The 23,684-nt window shown below is 47.2% G+C and overlaps 1 protein-coding gene and 1 pseudogene across 1 annotated transcript in view; one reads left to right on the top strand and one right to left on the bottom strand.

Moving 5' to 3' along the window:
* LOC147575242 (transmembrane protein 132B-like) overlaps positions 1 to 9,608 on the top strand; it is a 30,643-nt gene extending 21,035 nt beyond the window's left edge. Inside the window, 4 exon segments of the mRNA XM_086683339.1 lie at positions 7,385 to 7,576; positions 8,013 to 8,077; positions 8,519 to 8,829; positions 8,832 to 9,608. Coding sequence (XP_086539465.1) covers positions 7,385 to 7,576; positions 8,013 to 8,077; positions 8,519 to 8,829; positions 8,832 to 9,391 — 1,128 coding nt within the window. The 3' untranslated portion in view covers positions 9,392 to 9,608.
* Positions 9,609 to 11,731: 2,123 nt separating this feature from the next.
* Positions 11,732 to 14,150, bottom strand: LOC112870184 (ribose-phosphate pyrophosphokinase 2 pseudogene; annotated as a pseudogene).
* Between the last annotated feature and the right edge of the window lie 9,534 nt (positions 14,151 to 23,684).

Genomic DNA, 23,684 nt, shown 5'->3' with positions numbered 1-23,684 from the left:
AGGGTGGTGAGGGGAGTTACAATGCACGGCCAGGCTTCCTGCCGTTGAGACAGATCGATTCGGTGGCAAACTCAGTGAAGGGCAGGGATGAGCACACAGACTAAACCCTCCTTTCCGTTTTTGAAGACAGCGACATGGTGGGAAGCGTGATGGCGGGCGCCGTGTGAGTCCCGGACCTGCCGCTTCCGGCTCGACGACCCTGGGCCGGCTACCGGTGCTGCCCCGTCCTCGGCTCCCTCTTATGCAACTGGGAAAGGCAACAGCACTCCGGATTATAGTTCTACAGTCCGAGAGCTCCGTTTTCTACAACATAAATATGTGTAATGCATGTAAAACGCTTATATTCTGTAAATGTAACATGTACGTGAAATACACACTAACCCATAAAGCATGCATAGAAATTGTACCTATACTGGGGCGCCTGGGTGGCGCAGTCGGTTAAGCGTCCGACTTCAGCCAGGTCACGATCTCGCGGTCCGGGAGTTCGAGCCCCGCATCGGGCTCTGGGCTGATGGCTCAGAGCCTGGAGCCTGTTTCCGATTCTGTGTCTCCCTCTCTCTCTGCCCCTCCCCCGTTCATGCTCTGTCTCTCTCTGTCCCAAAAATGAATAAACGTTGGAAAAAAAAAAAAAATTAAAAAAGAAATTGTACCTATACTATGTAACATTAAGATACATAATGAATATATAATGCAAACAAATGCGACATATTTATATGTTATGTGAATATAAAATATGCATGAAATGCACAGTGAGCCATTAGACACAAATTATATGTAATTACGTACATACTCTGTAGAGTATAATACTAATAATGGGATATATAATGCATCGTTCTATGATATACATACAAATTGTATATAATTACTAGACATATATGCTCTGTATAGCATAATGCTAATAATACACTATACTGTATTGTAGTATAATATACACAGTATATGTGTATACATATACGTATGTATACGTACATAATAATATATTATTAGTATTATACTCTACAGAGCATATCTGTATAGTCTTACACTATATATAGTACATATGTATAGCCATATACTATATTACTATACATAATATATATCACTATATATTACGTTGTGTATTTGTATATATAGTGACTATACATGTATATTAAACACACACACAGAGTGTCTAACCAGCACAACCCCTCCTGTGACCACCCCAGGTGCTTTGCCCAACCCCCGTCCTGTGACCACCCGAGGTGCTTTGCCCAGGTGATGAGCTGAATGGCACAGGCACTGCGACCTGGAGTTAGGCTACTCTTGACCGTATGAGGGTAAGTCAGAAGGATGGACCATCTGCTTCCGACCACAGTTGTCCACAGGTGAGTGAAACTTTGGATCAGGGAGGCGACTGCACTGTCTGCCCCCGGCTAGAATCATTCATACCTCTAAGAAGCCCGGCTCCTTGTAATGGCAAATGATATTAGAAACCAAAAGATTCCGGAGAAGTACCAGAAAAGCAATGAGCGGGGTTAGAAAAATGTGCGGCAAAGGGCAGACACGTTACACGTATGAACACACATGTAAATATCTGTCGTTGCTGGGGCCGGGGAGGGGCAAGTAGAGACCCACGTCTGGGAGACGGTGGAGAGAAGCCAGGGACGCTCCTCCAAGGGGGGACGTGGCCGCCCTCCACCTGCAGGGTGCGTGCGCATCCCAGGGCCCTGCACCTGAGGCGGTGGGGGCGGGTCTCACGATGGTTCAGGAGGCTCTAGCGGAGGGGGCTGCCCTTGACCTCAGGGAGAACACTGCTGCCTGTAGACAGAACATCTGCAGAAATGCCACCTTCCCAGAGACCAATTTCTCTCAGTGAAACTGCCAGGGTGGTGGGTGGGGCAGAACTTCTGGAGAAAAATCATGACCCGACATTCCCTGTTTTTCAGGATGAGAGAAGTTTTCTGTTTTACGCTGGGTTTGCTTTGGCCTTTTCCATGGTCACTAATGGAACATTTAAAAGCCAACTTGTGAATCCTTTCTCAGATCCTGGACTGAACTTAGGTGGCCAGGGACAAACTTGAAACTTGCGGTGAATGCTTTCCATCTGCCCCGTTGATATCAGCAGGTGGGGTCCCTGTCTGCCCTGCAGATTGTTGGGGGGGTGGGGTTTACAGGCACATCTCCCCCATGGGAGAGTGGTGACCTACATGGCCTGGGAGAATGGCCCTGGTGGGGAGTATTTACTTATCTATCTATCTATCTATCTATCTATTTATAATTTGGGGGGGGTTAAACCCAAATTCCCAAATACCTTGCTCCTGTGGCTGAACCTTTTCCTTAATTATGTTTTGTGTGATCTGGAAAACATATGTATATATTACATTAAAAAAATGTGTTAGGAGGGTAAATCTCCTAAGTTAGGTGTTCTTACCACAATAAATTTAAATTTCTGACAAATTGGGTGCCTGGCTTCCCCAGGGAATATAGAGATTGAGAATAAGTGAGTAAGATTCAAAGGTCGTTTTCCTAGCTGCTCCCCTTGCCAGCTGTGGGCCTGCATTCCCTGTACCCAAATACTTGATCAAGAGACACGGGGGGGCCCACGTTCAAGCAGCGGACTTGGTTGCTAACAAAACCAAACAAAACAAAAAGCAGCGACATAAATTTGCCTTTATCATAGCTCTTCCGTAGCAGGTGTAGCCGAGTCTATCAAGAGACAGCCAGTATAAACACCCTGGAGGGAGAAAGAAGAAAACTTTCCCAAATATCATTGTAAATAAGTGATTTTTGTTGTTGTTTTGTTTTGACTTCAGAAATAACTATCAGCTCATGGAATCAAGCGTTTCTGAGGCAATGAATCCCCCAGCATGGGGGGCATAATGAGGGAGCCGATAACTGCCTGGGGCTGAGTATCTGATTTTCGAGACAGAAGAGAAGCTGAAATGAGGAGACGAAGTGCCTATTCTATGGGTAAACAGGAAGTGGGTTAGAGAGGAAAGCGTTTATGTCCCATGAAGTCTAACAGCCACTTAAGTGGATGCTATTATTTGACAAGACAGTGTGGGCTGCTAATGGCCGCTTCGCTTCTCTCCCTGCTTGGCAGCCGCGCAGACTGAAATGATAGAAGAGGAGGCCTTCTTAGTGACGGAAGGATGCAGGGCCGTGCACGCTAGGTGGCGGCCGACGTCCCTCTGGGAGACCATGGGCGACCGGAAGTAGCTCCGTGGCTGGAAACCAAGTAAATGTGCGAAGGCATAGCAGTGATGGTGGTCTCCAATGTTGCCCCAGGAGCCGATGCCATGCTGGACGCTGCCTGTGACGCTGTGAATTAGAACAGATCTGTGTTTTGGTCTTTGTGTTTGGTTCCTGGCTCACAGCCCCAAGACCCTTGGGATTTTCTAAGTGATGAGAGCGATTTTGAGCATCTTTTGTTATAATCGTTGATCTTCTGTCCTAGGCTGAGAGTCATAAAGGCAGAATGAGTGTTTGTTATTCATAATGAGCCCCTTTCAACCACACAGGTTCCCAGCCATCCTATCTCCCGCCTCTCCTGGAGCCCAAGCTGACCTCTGTGAGGTCCCCACTCACACCTGTCCTTGAGACGTTAATAACACCATCTCTTAAATTCTATTTTTTAAAATACAATTTATTGGGGCGCCTGGGTGGCTCAGTCGGTTAAGCGTCCGACTTCAGCTCAGGTCACGATCTTGCGGTCTGTGAGTTCGAGCCCCGCGTCGGACTCTGGGCTGATGGCTCAGAGCCTGGAGCCTGCTTCCAATTCTGTGTCTCCCTCTCTCTCTGCCCGCCCCCCCCCCTCCGTTCATGCTCTGTCTCTCTCTGTCTCAAAAATAAATAAACGTTAAAAAAAAATTAAAATACAATTTATTGTCAAACAGGTTTCCCTACAACCCAGTGCTCATCCCAACAGGTGCCCTCCTCAATGCCCATCACCCACCCTCCCCTCCCTCCCACCCCCCATCAACCCTCAGTTTATTCTCAGTTTTTAAGAGTCTCTTATGGTTTGACTCCCTCCCTAACTTTTTTTTTCCTTCCCCTCCCCCATGGTCGTAACTTTCTCAGGATTCACATAAGAGTGCAAACATATGGTATCTGTCTTTCTCTGCCTGACTTACTTCACTTAGCATAATACCCTCCAGTTCCATCCACATTGCTGCAAATGGCAGGATTTCATTCTTTCTCATTGCCAAGCTGTATTCCATTGTAAGCTGGCCTCAGGTCAAACAACATGGCATGATTTGTTCCCCTCTCCTGCTACAACCACAGCAGAGGTGGGCACCCCCAATTTCCCAGGTGAGGAAAATGAGGATCAGAGCACGCACATGCCTTGTCTAAGTCAGCGTGGAACAGGGACTAGTTCTGTTACATTTGGAGCTCAAACTACTGCTTCCCAAACTGCTGCCCATTGGAATCGCCAGGGGCTCTTTGAAATATATGGATGCCTGGCTCTAACCTCAAGACACTCTGATTACATTGCCGTGGGCTGAAACTGGGCAGTAGGATCACCCCCAGGCGATTCCACAGTGCAGCAAAGTTCTGGAACTGTTTCTCCGGCTGGGTGGATCCTGCACTTGAGCGAAAACAAGCTGGAAGCACGAGATGATGTCTTTGTTTCCTGTGTTCTGAGCATGAAGCCACAATTCTGGCAAAGTTCTGTGCCAGATGCCAGATAGCTGAAGATGTTGTAGGTGAATCTGTGGATACACACGTTTGGCCAGGAGAGAGCCACGTCCTGACATTGACATTTCATGACCACAGTCCCACACTTTCTGGAAAATTGAGGATATTTCAAACATCCCTAATGTGGGTCATGCTCATTCTGATTTGTATTTAAATTCTAGTTAGTTAGCGTGCAGGGCAATACTGGTTTCAGGAGTAGAATTCAGTGACTCATCACTTACATAAGACATTGTGTTCGTCTCAACAAGCACCCTCCTTAATACCCATCACTCATCTAACCCAACCCCCACCTACTTCCCTCCATCAACCTTCAGTGTGTTCTCTGTCTTTAAGAGTCTCTTGTGGTTTATTTCCCTCTCTTCTCTCCCCTCCTTCCCATATGTTCATCTGTTTCGTTTCTTAAATGCCACACGAGTGAAATCTTATGGTATTTGTCTTTCTCTGACTGACTTATCTCGCTTGGCATAAAACATTCCAGCTCCAACCACGTCATTGCAAATAGCAAGATCTCATTCTTTTTGATGGCTGAGTAACACTCCCTTGTATATGTACCGCATCTCCTTTATCCATTCATCCGTCAGTGGACATTTGGTCTCTCTCTATAGTTCGGCTATTGTTGATAGTGCTGCTATCACCATCAGGGTACATGTGCTCCCTCAAATCTGTATTTTTGTATCCTTTGGGTAAATACCCAGTAGTGCAATTGCTGGCTGATAGGATGGTTCTATCTTTAGTTTTTGAAGAACCCCCCATAGTGTTCTAGAGAAACTCTTGAGATCAAATATCTCTCCCTTTCCCCAGTGGATGCTAAGTTAAGACACACTTCATGGAAGCAACCTTCTTTCCCTGGTATTAGCGGCTGTCAACCACAGGACGCTTGGCAAAGTTGGGACACTTTTTGTTTGTCACATGCATGTAGAGGTAGCCACGTGTTCCATCACGCTATGCTTTCTCTTTTCTTAGACTATTATTGAAGATGCTTCTTAGTTATTTTAATAGGATGGCTGTGAAGAGATTATGCAGTGGATCATTATCTTTACAAAGTGTTCAAATATTCCATATCACACCCCAATTTAGGGTTTGCCCAAACGTGATTTTGCAAACGCTGGTTTATTGATACTACATTAGTCTAGGTCTGAAACACTCTGGCTGCAAATTGATGCTTTATGAGGTGAAATGACTTTTTAAGGCCATGACGATTCCTTTTTCCACAGAATTTTCTCAGCAAGCTCAGTGATGCCACAAGGCTCTGCCATTGTTGTCTGATAAACATCTAACTACCCAAAGAGAAAGAGAAAGAATGAAATGGGGGAAGAAGGCAAGACGCCATTTCTCTAAATATTTTTAGGAAAAAGATTGTCAAAATGTAACTATTCATTTTGAGGACAATGTCACATTTTCTGTGCTGTAATGGGCCAACGCCAGCAGGGAGAAAATATTCTTTAATTTGGGGGGCATCATCACTAAATGAAATCAAGGTCTTTGGAGAAAACAACTGACTAAGCTTGTATAAATCAAAGGAAGTAAAATGTATTAGGTTGATCTATTTATAATTCCTTTTCACCGAGGGGGTTGCAACTGAACATTAAAAAATGTTCTTCTATGCCATAGGCATTTCAGTGAGTTGTCCTAGCCCAAGACCATCTGTCTGTCCTAAGATCACCAGGTGCAAATCTGTTGTCTGAAAAAGTCAGATTTACTGACCTACTGCTCTCGGGGAGACAACACACACAGGAAATGTGGGAAACATTATCATTCAAAAGAGATAGATTCTGAAAGGAAGCTGGCAAGGGCTGAGGGCAGGCAAGGCTCTAATCAAGCAGAAAGTCGTTAGCTCCAGGCACGCAGGGCTGCCGGCATCAGTCTGGACCGTGCAGCGGACCCAGGGTCCTGCTTGCTAGCGAAACGCAGAACTCACATACGCGGGGAATGATAGGTTCAGAAACCCATTTTCTGAAATCCTGCACTGGAGTTGGAAATCAGACTTGCTTCTCTGTGTCAGAGTGACTTAGGTCCTCCAGGCAAGAGAGGGACTCATCCTGCCTGACGACAGGATTTCAAAGAGCAAACTTTCTGATAATCCTTGCGTTTAGAGAACAGTGTTTCGCAGGGGTCAAAAAAGATAGCAGTCACCCCCAAAAGGGGTTGTTCTGATACCACAGCTCTATTGTCCCTGGGAGGAATGTTTCCTGCTAATGTGGCAGGTGACTTCACCCACATCTGTCATCACAGCCGAATAAAGGGAAGGGCAGGGTTTGGCTTTCTTGGGCTGAGCTCGTTCCTAGTTTCCAGAAACTCATTTAGCACTGAGAACACACTTCAGGGTTTAAAGGATGGCGACAAAGAAATGCCTGAAAATAAGGCAGCCACCTGCTTACAAAGCCCCACTTTCTTTTGCAGGCATTTTACCGGTTTCTTTCCTTTTTTCCCCTCATTAATAATGTGTGGAGCACATGGGGCGCCTGGGTGGCGCAGTCGGTTAAGCGTCCGACTTCAGCCAGGTCACGATCTCGCGGTCCCTGAGTTCGAGCCCCGCGTCAGGCTCTGGGCTGATGGTTCAGAGCCTGGAGCCTGTTTCCGATTCTGTGTCTCCCTCTCTCTCTGCCCCTCCCCCGTTCATGCTCTGTCTCTCTCTGTCCCAAAAATAAATAAACGTTGAAAAAAAAAAATTAAAAAAAAAAAAATAATGTGTGGAGCACACACTGGAGCTTGGTCGCTTCCTTTGAAGGTCCTCTCCCCGCTCTCTGACTCCATCCTGGCCGAGAAGACAGTGATCGTCCTGGATGACCGCGTCACCATCGCCGACCTGGGCGTGCAGCTGGTGGCTGGCTTGTCTCTTGCCCTGAAGCCTCACAGAGCGGACAAAAGAGCCATCGTCTCGATGGTGGCTGCCCAGGATGTTCTCCGAGCCCCGCAGCAGGTGGGATCGCAGAGTCCTTTTGTCCCCGGTCCTTTGAAACCACTTCCCTCCCCCGCGTATCTGCAGAGGACATCAGTAGAGCACTTGTGTCTAGGACAGGTCCTTGAAACTCCTTCTTGCTTTCTATGCAGTCTGTCTCATTTCTGAGAAAAGTGTTCAGGACTTTGGATAAATCGTCTGCATATATTTTACACACTGACCATGTGTCCAAATACCACTTTGCAGCTGGTTATCTGTGATGAGGGGGCAGGGAGCACTACTGATAGACAATAACCTAAGGATCACATGTACTCACTTTTCCAAAATAAGTACTCATCAATACTTGCAAATTCTATTTCTGCTACTTAAACAAGTATGGCTAATGGACACCAGACATCTGTTGGTTTATAATAATTACGGGCAACTTTAAACCTCTGCTCCATCTTTAAACTTGTAGCAAATCCAGTCGAATTATATCAAGGTCACTGTGTCTTTCAAGCATGCCCGTCCCCACACGACATCGTTTCTCAGATACTTCAAATGAGCATGCCTTCCTAATAAAGAATGCTTGAAGTGACATTATCTTGAGCCTGATTAGCTGCACCTGAAATTGATTCAGATGCATCACGTGGTCTTTCAAACTCTTTGGAGACTTCAGAATCAAATTCTGTTACACAACATTCGATACGTTAATGTACACAGCACTGCATTCACCACGGTCTACACATTTGCTCCTCACACCCGTACGGTTACAGCCCATTATTTACGCCAGTTTGATGTATGAGAGCAACTGATTCAGATTTTAAAACATATTTATTCTTCTCTGCTTCATATTGAAAACATCTGTCATAGGAAACCTCATGTGTGATTTATAAATCTGTGTACATGTTTACACATTTGAAGGAGATGAATTATAACATAATGCCTTAATTTCATTTTTCTTAGTTGTTGGATTTTGTTCAGTGATGGTTCAGTGACACCCTTAGACATTGCTGATCCCAAGGATTTTTTAGTTACTGTGTCATCATTGGATGAAATGGTGGTGTCTGTCCAGGCAAACCTTCAGTCCCAATGGCTGGTTGTGGTTGCACAGGGTGAAGGGCAAGGTCCCTTGATTAAATTAGAGATGATTAGCGAACCCTGTCAGAAGACCAAGAGGAAGAGTGTTCTTGCCGTGGGTAAAGGAAACGTCAAGGTCAAATTTGAACCAAATGTTGATGAGCACCTAGGAGGCACCAACGATATCGAGGGCATCAGTCGGGAATACAAAGACCACTTAATTCCATACAGCGTGAGGGAAACCAGGAGAGAGCAGTTCAGGAGTGGTTCCAACATGGCGCCTCTGTTGGCCAAGAGGAATGCAGCAACAGAAGCACAACCCCACAGTACCCCCTGGAAGGAAAGGATAAGAAGTTGCTCAAGAGTGGCGGTCCAGACGCCTTCACAAGTCTCCCCACTCAAGGGAAGTTACCGGAACCCAATAATCCCAGTGACCTTACAGTGACCTCAAGGGGGTTAACTGATTTGGAGATCGGCATGTACGCTCTGCTCTGTGTCTTCTGCTTGGCCATTTTGGTCTTCTTAATCAACTGTGTGGCATTTGTTTGGAAATACAGACACAAAAGGTTCGCTGTGAGCGAACAAGGCAACATCCCCCATTCCCATGACTGGGTCTGGCTTGGGAATGAAGTAGAACTTCTGGAAAACCCCGTGGACATCACCCTCCCATCGGAGGAGTGCACAACCATGATAGGCAGGGGGCTGCAGTTCGAGGAGAGGAACTTCCTTCTCAACGGTGGCTCCCAGAAGACTTTCCATAGTCAACTACTCTTTTAGAAACATGACTAGGGAAAAATCTAGTCCTCTCTTCAAGATCTGTTTGATTGTCCTACAAGTTTCATTACCTGAGCCTTGTCACCTCTTTCCATTGACTGAGTATCCATGCTGCACGTTCGTTTTCTCCACCTACCCTCACATCAGTGTTCAGGGGCAGTGTGTAAATTCATATCCCTACTTTATCTTTTCTAGTTTTCCTTATTTAAAATAGCTTGAATTATACAAGAGGCTTCACTTAATATATGAGTGTCAATAAAAGAGTGCTATTTAATAAGTTTTACATGAAACTTTTTCCCACATGAATTTTGGGGGAAATGTTGCCATCACAAACATGTTTATTGTGTTTCCTCTGGTCATTATAGCTTCATGGGGGAACTAATAGGGGCCCTTCTTGGGTGGGTCCAATCTCTCAAACTACTTCTAGCTCTATTTATGAAGCACTATGAGTATCAATTTTTTTGCACCCAATGTGAAATCTAAAAATAGTGTTTCTATGTACAGAAAAGGAATTGTCAAGGAAACAGCTGCAGATGATGCTTGCCATTTGTGTGAATAAAAGTAAAAAGAAATAAATAGATGATATTCCAATTTGACAGTATGTAGACATCCATCTATCTGATGACAAGTGAGATGTTCACAATTATTTTTGTGGTAGAAACAAAACATCCAGGGCATCTGGGAGGTTCAGTCGGTTAAGTGTCCAACTTCAGCTCCGGTCATGATCTCACAGCTCATGAGTTTGAACTTTGTGTCGGGGTCTGTGCTGGCAGTTCAGAGCCTAAAGCTTGCTTGGGATTCTGTGTCTCCCTCTCTCTCTGCCCCTTCCCTGCTCATGTTCTCTCTCTTTCTCTCTCTCTCTCTCACTCTCTCTCTCTCTCTCTTTCTCTTTCTCTCAAAAATAAATAAATACTTTTAAAAAATTCAAACAGCCACAGGATGCACAGTGGAGGGAGAAACGTAACTGGCCTGGGTGCAAACACACATGCACACACAAACACACATACAAATCACAAAAGGAAATGGCAGTTCCAAGATTGAGCTGTTGTTAGGGAAAACACAGTGGCTGTAAATCAGTGGCAAAGAAGAAAGAAATCGCATAGCTTATAAAATATTGATTCTTGCATAACTTATAAAATAGAAAATGTTACTGGATATAAACCACAGGAATGGTCAGAAGCAAAAATATTCAGGGTAGGAAGATTAAGTACAATTTTTTAATACTTATTTTGAGAGAGAGAGAGTGGGTGAGAGAAAGGGAGGGACAGAGAGAGAGAGGGAAAGGGAGAATTCTAAGCAGGCTCCACACTGTCAGCACAGAGCCTGAAGCAGGGCTCGAATTCAGGAACCATGAGATCATGACCTGAGCTGAGATCAAGTGTCAGATGCTTAACCAACTGAGCCGCCCAGGTGCCCCAAGTTCAATTTTATTAAGATGGAATAGCTGTTGAGTTGGACTTTGGGCTAGAATAGCCCTTCAGAGTCTCTGCTAAGCCATTTTACTTACTTTACTTTTTTCTCTCAGAAAAAAGCTTTTTTGAAGGTAGAATAAAAAAATTTTAAAGTAGTAGCATGATTTTATCGATGTGGTTTAGTACAGTGTTGGACAATATTAAAATCCTATATTCTAAACAAATTCAAGCACTGCAAATGATATATTCTTGAACGTAGTTCACATCTAACGAAGGCAAGTTCTAATGTGAGCATCCGTAAGTTGAATAATATAATTTAAGTTGGAAGATAGGCAGCTTTGGTGTTTCTGAATTTCTCTGGCTCCCCTTTTGGCTGGATATTTGGGAGTCCAGCCCCGTTCAGCAGAGTTGGACAGAACCAATCTACTGGGCTCATTCATTCGTCACTTCAATTCATCATCACTTCAATTCATCATCACTTCAATTCATCATCACTTCAATTCATCATCACTTCAATTCATCATCACTTGAATGTTTCCAGGCAAGCAGCAAGGGGTACCCAAGTTCTGGGATCGGGCCACTCCTGAGGTCACCTTCATCATCCTTCTTGAAGTGAAACCATCGAACAGTTAAGGACTACATTGCCACTGTGTATGGCCAAGTCTAGCCTAATCAGTTAATGTACCGCAAGTACTTGAAAACAAAAAGCGAGGCTAAATGAGAGAAACAAACAGTTCACGATAATGACTATGCAGATTTTTTTATGTGAAGATTTTAAAACCAGTTTTAGATCTTGGAGTCCATCTTAAGGTCAAATGAGTACCTTTAAATCAACTTTTTTGCAGTCACGTCAACATGTCTACAGTAGTATGCCTAGGCTGTCTACTCACGTGCACACATGACTACATTTTCAGTTGCCTGTGCATAGAAATTCCCAGAAAGAGCTAGCACTCATTTTTTGAAACTAAGAATCACATACATCGAAGTAGGCTCTTTCCAGATCTCAAGTCAACTCTTCCCAGATAGAGCCAGTCCATATCGTAGGGCTGACACGATCAGGCTGTAATACCACTGTTTTCTCAGAAGACTTTTTAAGGTACAGCACAACGCAATGACCAAAATGATCCTTTTAAATCTCGGCCTCTGCTGTAGTGAAGTCTGAAAGCTTAAAGATTGTGGTTCAAGTCTGTTAATGACTTAAAGATTGGATTTTGCCACCAGCAGAATCTAGAGCAGAGGGTCTCCTCTCTTCGAGTTTTGAGACTGAGCAGAGGGAGAGACTGTTACTGTAACCAGGGCTTTGTCTCTGAGGCAGATTCTCCTCTTTTGGGGCTGAAAAATTCAGGTGGTTGTGCACCAAGGTGCATCTAACAAAACTCACAACATCCTCCAAGAGGCACCTGCCACCGCGTTAACATGATCTTAATAGAGCAATTAATGCTTACTTATTTATGCTTTTCTCGTCAGCCTTACCGACATTGTTCATTTAACAGTTTTAGTTAAAATAATCAGCTGACTGGGAGACTTGCTACTTTTGATTACAGAAGGCAAAGGCATAGGAAATTAAAATGGAGGATGGAATGTTCAAATATGCATTTGGTGGCTGTCACAAAAGTTCACCTTTTTATTATGTTAAAAACAAAATAACAATCAGACTAGTACGTTTGAGGGGGCTTAGGGGAGGCTGTACTTTGGTGGAAACCCACAACAGGAAATTCTTGGAAAAAAGGCAACGTAAAAGCTAGAGCTAAAAGCAGGTCGTAAAATAAGACAGCAGGACAGGAGCCGCTCAAAGAGCTGTCCCCCCGGGATGGCCAGAGCACAGCGTGAGTGCCACCAGTCTGCTCACTGGGTCTATCTCGACACTCTCTCAATCAGATCTGTTGCCGAACACAAATTTTGGAATTTCAGAACGTGACACTGCAGGTAAGTGACAGTTGTAACATGTTTTTCAGAAGTGGCAATAACAAAAAAGACACCAAACTACACTGCCTCTGATATGGCTAATGTTTATCAGACGGTAAACGTGTCCGTGGCCATCTTAAGCCACATAAAATTTGGTCACATTAAGCACAATAACCCCAATGGTTCATTTGACATCTGGTTACTTAAAAAAAAAAATCAAAATTCAGGGTATTATAAATTTTCTAAGATTCACTCAGAAATAAAAGGCTAATTCTGCATACAGAGTTTTACCCAAATGTCCATAGGCATTATCATTATTTACACAGAAGGTTTCAATCTGAAGTCACCTTTGGGAACCTCAAAATATATAAACTATGAACTTCCACAGTGGAATTATATGTACTTGAAAATTGTGGCCTCAAAATACCCACGTCCGGGATCTATAGCGACCATGGCTGAACAGGTAAGACACAGATTCAGCGTTGCGTGTTCTTCAGATCACCTCTGCCAAGATCATCGAGATATCAATAACCTGAATCTGGGGACAGTGTCTCATTTTGTCCTCCTGCGGAATGGTGTTTGTGACCACAACAGCCTTAAAGGCGACATTATTTATTCTGGAAATAGCTGGCCCAGAGAAGATCCCGTGTGTGAGGACAGCATAAACTTTGGTGGCTCCAGCTGAGAGTAGCTTGTCCGCGGCATGGCAGATGGTGCCACACGTGTCAGCCATGTCGTCCACGAGGATGACCACGCGGTCCTTCACCTCGCCCACCAGAACCATCCGGTCCACTTTGTTTGCTTTCTTCCTCTCTTTGTGAATCAGGGCAAATTCCTCATTCAGCCTGTCCGCAATCGAGGTGACCCTCTTGGCTCCCCCGGCGTCAGGTGAAACTATGATACAATGGTGCCACTCGGCAGTGTTCTCCCGGATCCACTGCAGGACCACGGGCTCTGCGTACAAATTATCCACCGGGATGTCAGAGAATCCCTGGAGGTGAGAGGCGTGCAGGTCCATGGTGATGATGTGATCTGCCCCAGCCACTGACAGCATATTGGCCGCAAGTTTCGCAGAAATCGGAGCGCGGCTCTTGTCCTTTTTGTCTTGTCGGGCATACGGAAAACACAGGATCACGGCAGTCACCCTGGAAGGCGACGCGATCTTACAGGCATTGTTCATGATGAGAAGCTCCAGGAGGTTGTCGTTGACTTCCCCACAGCCACTCTGGATGATAGAGACATCTTCGCCCCTCACACGCTCTCACCGATCTCGACGCTGGTCTCCTGGTTGCTGAACTTCTCAGTGACCACCTTGCCCAGCTCCAGGCCCAGGCAGCCGGCCACATACTGGGACAGGTCCTGGTGGGAGCTGCCACTGAGGAGCATGATGTTGGGCATGGCGGAGGCAGCGGTGGCACTGGAGGCTGCGACGCAAGCGGGAAGGCGCGGCTTGAAGGTATAATAAAAATTTTAACTTTTCTTACTCTCAATTGATGTTAGCAGAGAAAAATCTGTTCAAAATAATAGTAGCAAGAATGTACCCAATTCTGTACGTGCACATATAAGGGAAATGAATGGCACCAATGGTACGAGGGGCAGGAGACAGGAATCCAGATTTTTATTTTATTATTTTTTTATTGTGTATTTATTTTTGAGAGAGAGAGAGAGCATGAGCAGGGAAGGGGCAGAGAGAGAGGGAGACACAGAATCCGAAGCAGGCTCCAGGCTCCGAGCCGCCCGCACAGAGCCCGATGCGAGGCTCGAACCCACGAACCGCGAGATCCTGACCTGAGCCGAAGTTGGGTGCTTAACCGACTGAGCTACTCAGGCACCCCAGGAATTCAGATTTTTAAATACTTTACTTTTAAGCTAAATCTTTAATGTTGTCTTTCTTTCAAAGATAGATCTTAAACAGAAATAACAAACTAGCATCCTAAATTTCTGGGTCTGTCCATTGGCACCTCATTATTATTCTATACTTTCAAATTATTTTGTCATACCAATTTTAATGTGAAAAAAGGAGGTCAGGCCAGCACCCAGTGGAAAATGACTGCTCCCAAAGCGTGAACTGTGTGATTCTGACCCTGTCTCCCAGATGCAACTTCCTGATCGTAGGAGTGGTTTTCTCCCCGCCTTTGCTCTCTTATCCGTGTGAGGGACGTCTCATCCCATTGGGAGTCAGTGGGTAGAACCTTCTGTTCTGGAGGTGCTCATGGCCAGCTCACGTGACATCACAGGTAGACTTGCGTATCTGAAGACCAAGTCTAAGAGATGGAACTTTCAGGAACAGGGGTAGGAAGTTCCTACAGACTGGTCTGAGGCGGCCCTGTGACCCCAGGGGCGATGCCTCGCATAATTCACAGTGGAGCATGGCTTCATCTCCATCCCGTCGTCCCCGGGAGGGACCGTCCACCCCAGCTTCACTGTCATTTTCCTGTATCTCCTGTCTTTGGGATGCCTGTGGGTTTATAAACAGGAGCAGATCACCGGACCTGCCCCCAGGAGCTGGAGTTCTGAGTCCTGAACATGTTACTGCTGGGGTTGAGGAGTGAGGTCGGTAAAGCTTGACTTTTTAAAAAATCTCACTGGAGAATGAAGCCAGGAGCCCCGAATCATTTGATGTAAAATTAAAAGGTACCGCACTGTGGGCATCGAGCTTCTGAGGCTTTGCCCTGAATGCAAGAGTGTGGTGACATAGCAAAAAAGACTCGCTCATCCTTGAATTTTTCTGTTAGGAACGAGGAAGAAACTTATGCTCTTGCTGCAGGCTCTGGGCCCGATGGTCCCCACGAGAAAGGGAGGAGCCCTTTAGTAGAGGAGCGACCAGGGATTATGCAGAGCGGTTCTGGACATGATGGCTGGAATAGACCTACGTCTCCGGTGAAAGCAAACGTGGGCATCTCACAGGATGCCTTAACCCTCCAGACCCTGGACTCAGATGATGGTTCCTTTGAAGCCCTAGATCCTTTGCAGCATCGGTCTCTTTTTTTTTAAGTTTTTAATTATCTTGAGAAAAAAAAAAAGAGAGAGAGTGAGGAGAGCCAGAGAGGGAGGGAGGAAGAGAATCCCAAGCAGACTCTGCAGAGCCCGACACGGGGTTTGAACTCGCGAACCGTGAGATCATGACCTGAGCTGAAACCAAGAGTGGGACGCTTAACCAACCGAGCCACCCAGGCGCCCCAGAACCGATCTTAATCATTGTTGTCAATCAAGGAAACGGGTGTCTGTTGTAAAGTATGTAGAAAGCGTGGACATGTATAAAGGAAAAAAAAAATGTCAGAAATAATCACCAGCAGTAACAACAAAGATTATTTAAAAGGTGGCTGACGCTTGCAGAAGGAGCTTCTGAACACTTGTAAGCCTTGGGATAATTCCGAGGTTTCCCCCAGCATCCCCTGGAGGGGTGGCCTCACTTCTGGAGAGAACATGCTAATTCCAACATAATTATTCAAATGAAGTCTGCTCCTTCTCACTTACCTTATCTCCATTTGGATACTTGACATTTGGCTCAAGTATAATGGGAATTCGCTTCTGAAATAGAAGCATCTAAACTCAGCGACAGGATGAGTCATGAGCAGTCAGCCAGGCGCGTCCCCTGGAAAGGAGACGTTGGGGGTGAGGGGGGTTTGCGTGGTGGGTGGGGACACAATGGATGTCACACACCCCCACCCCCACCCCCGGGGCGAGGAGCCTGTTGAAGGCAGCCTGCAAAGCGTGACACTTCGCCCGGCGAGCTCACTCGGCTCGGGCGCAGGACAAACTCACGATGTGGACACGTGGCGGAGGGTGGCCATAAGAACGGGGACACGTACCGCGTCCCTGAAGGGGAGTTTGTGGAGGGAGAGAACGTGGGCACGTTCAGCGAGATACAGTCGCTCCTGGGCGGTCCAATCTGCTCCTTGTGCTAAAACTCAGCGTAAAGTCAAAAACCGGACGAGGGCTGGGACCCCCTTTTCCAAACGGCCCCCCTTTCCCATACATCTGCGGGGGTGTGTGTAACATTTAAGAAGCAAAAGAATAAACATTTTGGTATGAAACCACAGGGGCTCTAAATTTCGCCGAACTTTGACACCGACTCTCATCCACTTAGCAAAATTTTCCCGGGGTTATATCTGCTCTCGACGTTTCTTTGCCCATTAGAAGCCATGGGCTAGGGGCGCCTGGGTGGCGCAGTCGGTTAAGCGTCCGACTTCAGCCAGGTCAGGATCTCGCGGTCCGTGAGTTCGAGCCCCGTGTCGGGCTCTGGGCTGATGGCTCAGAGCCTGGAGCCTGTTTCCAATTCTGTGTCTCCCTCTCTCTCTGCCCCTCCCCTGTTCATGCTCTGTCTCTCTCTGTCCCAAAAATAAATAAACGTTGAAAAAAAAAAATTAAAAAAAAAAAAAAAAAAAGAAGAAAGAAGCCATGGGCTAACTTCACTGCTGGTTGCCATCCACATGACACACACCGCATCCTGAGAGGCGTAACCCAGCGTGGAAAAAAGGACCTGAGTTATTAGTCCTGAGATGCAGCGCCCCGGGGGCTGACGCCGTTTGCTTAAACTGAGCGGGATTTTAGTGGATGGGATACTCACATCGTGGGTCCGAACAAACAATTCCATCCAAAGCGCGCTATGGATAAAGGCCCTTGCTGCAGGATGGAATGACTCAGATTAATCCTGGTTAGTTTGTCTTGGGAGCGCCCCAGGTTTATGCATCCTTGAAGGCACAGAGGGGACAGGTGCTTCTATGAGAATTCACCTAAAACACTGTGGGTGTGAGAGGTCCGTCCCCTGGGTCTGGAGGCGGGGGGGGGGGGGGCGCGTTTTGGAGACCAGGAGATGGGGGTAGGGAAGCAGGGACCTCACGGAGACAGTGGGGTTGAAGTCCATGGGCACGCTAAGTCGGGAGACAGCAAGAACAGAAGACACGAGACGTTTTCCCTGGGGATAAACGGCGCCCAGCAAGCCCCAGGAAACACCACCCGTACAGAGCAAAACTGACTTCCTCGCTTTTATTTTGCAAACAGACCAGGTTAATCCCACACTGAAACCATCCGGAAGTCTCTCCAGAACCCTTGGGAAAGCGAGAACATCGAGGCAACTGGGAAGGTGCATTCTTAGTTTCACAGCCACGTGGGTAGCCGAGTTTTACGGTGACGACATTAGGTGACAAGCCGTCTGTGCGTTTTGAGCAGAACGCTGGTTGCCCCCCACTTCTGAGCGGGATTTGGAGGAGTCAGTGCGGGTGGGGCCATCCGGGGACGACCCCATCCAACAGCGGAGGCAGACGGAAGCTGCCTCCTGTCTCAAAACAGCAGTGAAACTGGCTTTGATCCCCTCAAAAGCCTCAGCCCACAGCTCTGTCCGCGTAAACACGACATGAGTGCCTTCTGAACTAGCGGCCATCTCTCCAGTCAAAACTATCCCGATTAATATCATGTGTATTCTCCATTTTACGAAAAAAAAAAACAAAAAAACAAAAAAAACCAAAACACTAATTTAAAAAGATGCTGGGGAGGCATGCTAAAATACTGAGCTTGGAGTTTAGATCCAGGATGAACTCAGGGCTCAACACAAAGTGTCAGTGTTCAGGCTCGTACCTCCTATGGACCGAGGTGGCTTGTTCTGTTCCGTGTGCTGGTTCCCAGACCGGATTCCACGATTCCTCCAGGTTCCCTCCCCCTGCTGTCCGCACACCCAGTTTCCCCCAGGGTTTCAGCAAATAGGACCGACCACGTTGGGTGGGTGCATGTTGGCTGAGGTTACTAAACTGGCCCTGCCCTCCCATTGATCCAGGCGGTTGGCAAACGTCCCTATGATTTGACAATATTCCCATCTCAACAGTTGGCGGCTTTTTGCAAATCAGTAAGGGTAAGTGTGAATTTAAAAGTCTTAAAAACGCTGGGCTCTGTGCTGACAGCTCAGAGCCTGGAGACTGTTTTGGATTCTGTGTCCTCCTCTCTCTCTGCTCCTTCCCTGCTCTCTCTCTCTCAAAAATAAATAAACATTTAAAAAAATTTTTTTTAAAACACTAGGAAACTTCACCTTTAAGAAGCATTTTAGGGGTGCCTGGTTGGCTCAGTCGGTTAAAAGCATCCAGCTTTTGATTTTTGGCTCAGGTTATGATCTCACAGTTGGTGGGTTCAAGCCCTGCATTGGGCTCTGTGCTGACAGCGTGGAGTCTGCTTGGGATTCTTCTCTCTCTCTCCTCTCTGTCTGTCCCTCCCCTGCTCACACTTTCTCTCTCTCACAATAAATAAATAAACTTAAAAAAAGAAATATTTTATTTATTCCTGCAGCCGCCCAGACAAAAATTTTCTGTGGATAGTTGCCCCCGTGTACTAAAGACAGGAAGAGGGGAGGTATTTTTCACATCTCACTCAGGTCAAACCAAATGAAAACTCAGAAGAGGGAAATATTCAAGGTCTAGCTGATGGTTCTCTTTGTTCCTCTTTTGAGCTATATTTGTGAGTGGCTTGGATGTGGATGTGTATGTGTATGTTCATGTATGTGTATTTGTGTGCATGTGTGTATAGTGTGTATCATGTGGTGGGTATGTCGGTGTTCGTGTGTGTTTATGCCTGTGTTTGTGTGTGCATATGTGTTTGTGGTTGCCTATGTGTGTGGCCATGTGCGTGTGCCTGTACATGTGTGGTTGTTTACGTGTGCTGTGCGCGTGTGTGTGTTTGTGTGTGTCTCTGTATTGTGCGTGCCCGTGTCTCTGTGCCCGTGTCTCTGTGGGTGTATGTGTTTGTGATGGGGGCAGGGTATGGGTCCACGATCCCCAGGGTGCTGGTGCCACATAGCCGACGGAGCTCTAGAGACATAAGAAACACGCAAGACGGCTGGGGATTCTGGTTGGGTCTCCGAGGATTTGTGCAGACATCCCAGCTGAAAAACCATCAGGTGCATTTCTCAAGTTCTAACTGTCAGCATCATGCTGGCCATTTTGGCAAACGCCACACTTTGCTTCCAGGATGCAAAGAGATATCTCCCTGGAAATCCAGGGCTTGAATCGCTAGATAAGTCTCAATAAATCCCCTCAGCCAAGCCCGCTCTTTGTCCGAGCCCCACAGGGACCTGCGAGTGAGTGGGCACCAATGGTAAAGGTCTTTGAGAAGTGCCGTGCCTGCCTGCTTCAAAAGAGCTGGCAGAATATGAATCGGAACGCTCTCCAAAATTCCCAATCCATTCTTCCCCATCAGCATAATTTCCGAGCTATAAAAAATATTTTTCACTAACAGCTTCATCCAGTTCGCTTTCTGACGGAAAACAGAGCCGAGCCACTGGCCGCTGACGGTTCTCGCGTCTTCCCACACCTCGGTGTGCACCGAGGCTTAGTAATGGCATTCCAGATTGGAAGCAAGTTTGAAATGTAACTCAAAAAAGAACAAGGACTTGAGTTAGAAGTTTCTGTGCAAAGCACAAATGCTGCATTTGAGATGGGTTTTTGTGTTGTTTTTTTTTTTTTTGGTATTAAAGTTCTTAATACCTGCGGAAGATTTCTTACTGAACCTCTATAATTTATATGCATTATGGTGGTAGGGGCGTTGTTTGTTTTTAGAAATCTTAAAATACATAGGAAAGTGTGGGGAAGAGTTGAATAGAAACGCTTCCCTAGTTGGAGACCCGTAGGTGGGAATAATCCAAGGGCTTTAAACTCTACCAGGGAAATAAATGTTCTTCTCAATCTAAGAAGGCTGGGATGTTATCAACGGATAAAACCGGCGGATGTCTGTGTTTCAGGAGAACCACGAAAAGGACTCTGGTTTTAATTGTCGATCTGGGTCATTTGTTCGGATGAAATGCGTGTATTTTAGTTTAGATGGAGGATTGTCTCTCTGGAGACAGCAGACGCTGGGAGCAGAAACCACCTTTCTGTTCATTAGGAGAAATTGCACTTTACATTGAGGTGGGTGTGGCTTCCAAATCCGGGCTGTGTGTGAGCCTCACTTTTCTACGCCTTTAATCATGTTTTATTTGTTCAGCATGGCTTTGGTCACTCCTGGCTTGCCGCAGCTCCCATTATTTCCTGGGGCCCGAAATCACATGAAAATAGGGGTCCCTCACAATTCTCATATAGCTTTATGAGTTTGGAACGGAACAGCCCATTCCTTTTGTGATAAAGTCTGACCCAGGGGCGCCTGGGTGGCTCAGTCGATTGAGAGTCCGACTCTTGATTTTGGCTCAGGTCATCATGTCATGGGTCGTGGGTTTGAGCCCTGCATCAGGCTCTGCGCTGAGCGTGGGGACTGCTTGGGATTCTCCCTCTCCCTCAATCTCTCCCCCTCTCCCGCTCGCTCTCTCTTTAAATAAAATAAACTTCAAAAAATAAAAATAAAAGGATAGATTATAAACAAGTCTGCCCCAATGAATCAAATTTACAAAAATGGCAGGCGTAGGCACAGCTTATACAGTGTGCTTAATTCACACCTCTCCTGCTGCCTAACGAAGGGGTTGTCTTTCCCCTTTCAGTTGTGTTTTAGAATGTCCTTTTTACTCTGGTTCCATGGCTTTTCCTCTAGGGCAAGCGTTTCCCAACTGTGAGAACATTGTGGGCGGATGTGGGTGGACCGCAGCTGGAGTCTGCGAACACACGCCTCCCAGTACAGGGACTTTGAGTTCTTTCTAGCGTTTTGAAGGTTCCACCCACATGTCTGTGCGATGGTGCTGGACTCCCCCCCCCCACCAGCTGCACCCAAGTGCTGGATTAGGCAAAACCCAGACACCCAAACGATGTGCCGAGAGATGCCGACGTTTGCACATGGAAGGATTCGGGCACTCCTTCGTGGCACAGGGACACGGAACCACGGCGTGGTTTTTGCTGGCTTCTCCGGTTTCCACCATTTTAAAAAATGTTTATTTATTTATTTTCAGAGAGAGAGAGAGAGAGAGAGAAAGAATCCCAAGCGGGCTCCATGCCGTGAGCACAGAGCCAGACATCGGGCTCGATCCCACCAACCGTGAGATCATGACTTGAGCCGAAATGAAGAGTTGGACGTTTAATTGAGTGAGGCCCCCAGGCTCCCCCCCCCACACCCTTTTAAATACTTACCTTCCATGGGGAGCCTTGTCTTTGATTTCTAGGGGTATCATGCTGTGGATCACTTCTTGGACTCCAAAAACAGATTAAAGGACCCTCCACTCCCTGTGGGTGATGTTCTGGGTGAGACTCACCACCTACAAAGTTTAGAAAAACCCCAAGAAACAGCAGGGGCCAGCGAGGGGAGCAGAAGGTCAATTAACACGGAAGCGATCAAAAACCCAGGGGAAAAGCAGTGTTCCTAACACACAGTGAAAGAGACTTGATATTCTAGAGACGATCCATGATCGCAGCAGAAAAGGGGTTTATGCCCTACCCATGACACCTTAATGCCCATAACGTTGCTTCTCTATGATCTGTGTTGAAACAACACGCAGTCTTACCACACGTTCACGCGGGTGCCAGACTTCGGTTCCCCGTCGCGGTCTCAGAGCAACGGATTGGTTCTGGGCTCCTGGGGCCAGACGTGGGTTTGAGCAAGGATTGGGGCCAGGTCCTCTGGGGGATGGTCTGATGAAGGGCCTGTGGGAAGCAGTCTGGAGGACAGTGAGGTGGGGCTTTCTTCAGGAAGCAAGGGGGGGGGGAAGGGTGGCCGGCGGGGCAAGTGACACAGTCACTGGGCCCTAGAAGCTGCAGGGGAGGTGAGGCCAGTGGAGAACTTCCTCGCAAAGAGAATCCGGACGCAGGGTGGGCGTGTGCTGGGTCCAGAGCGCGAAGCTCTTTTACCGAGTCACCCGTTCAAGGAAGACCTGCCCTGGCTCCTTCTCTCTCTTCGGGATCCCCAGCTCAGACCTCAGGAGGGTCACAGAATGGCTGAAAGGCTGAGGTTTGGCAAAGGGAGGAGGAGGGAATTCTCCCGCGTCTTTGATCTTCGCCTTGGAAATTTTAATGAAACGAAGCGAGCTTGTGGGCCTTAACTGGACTGCCCAGGGAAGGAGAGCCAGTGCAAACCGCCAAGTCAGGGAGAAGGGTCCCCTCTGGACACTCGTGACCCCGACGCCAGTGTGGGGGCTTCTGAATGCCGCCCTCAGTTCTGGCCATTCGCTAGAATGACTCCTGGGTCTAGGAAAGTGCTACCCTCGTGGTTGCTCTTATTAGAGGGGAAGGATACAGTTAGAAGCCGTCCAAGGAAGGGGTCCCTGGGGAGGGGTCCAAATGGGACCTCCTGCTGCCGTCTCCCGGTGTGGGGTCCTGGACAGAGCACCCCTCCCTGCTGTGACATATGACGAAACACACCCAGCATCGCCTCGAAGGCAATTCCCCCGAGCTTTGCATCAGAGTCTGTGGGGAGCGTTGGGACACAGGCGTGAATGATGGAAATGTGTCCACAGGGTGGAATCCAACGTCCGGCTCGTCCCCGGCTGGAGGTGGGGCTCACGGGCCACCTGCTCAAATCCCCCAGAACCTCTGAGCAACTGGTTGGTCCTTCTGGCCTGGCCAAGCCCCGCCCCAGTCATCTGATTAGCATAAACTACCAGGTGTGACCCGGGAGCCATAGGCAGCACAAAGACAGAGCCACCGCTGAGGAAATGGCAGGGCTCACGGCTTCCCTCCCAGGAGACAGGTGAAGGAAGGACAGATATCACTTTGGACAAAGTTGATTCTTCGGCACGCAGTGGTCTATAATGTGAACACGAACAGAAAAGCGAGTCCGTGCAGTGTCAGGGGGAACGTTTGCGTGACGGTCCCATGTCACATGGGCGCATTCTGGTCGGTCAACCGTGGACTCTGGGGGGATGGGGGTAGGCACGGGGGCTGGGGTAGGTACTGTGCTGGGGACACGGTCACAGTTATGGCATCATTATTGTGTTTTCTTCCCTCCTCCACTGTCACCCCGGGGAGGTCAGAGAGCCCTGCAGGGCGTGGCCTCTGCCTCCCCGTGTGACACTCCAACCTGGGGCCCCCTCAGCCACAAGGAGGAGAACGTGGTTGGAGGGGCAGAAGCTTGGAGGGAGGGAG

This window comes from Puma concolor, chromosome D3 (genome assembly GCF_028749965.1).
Source record: "Puma concolor isolate L17-30 chromosome D3, mPumCon1.1.hap2, whole genome shotgun sequence".
Taxonomy (NCBI): domain Eukaryota; kingdom Metazoa; phylum Chordata; class Mammalia; order Carnivora; family Felidae; genus Puma; species Puma concolor.
This window is presented reverse-complemented; position numbering and strand designations above follow the sequence as displayed.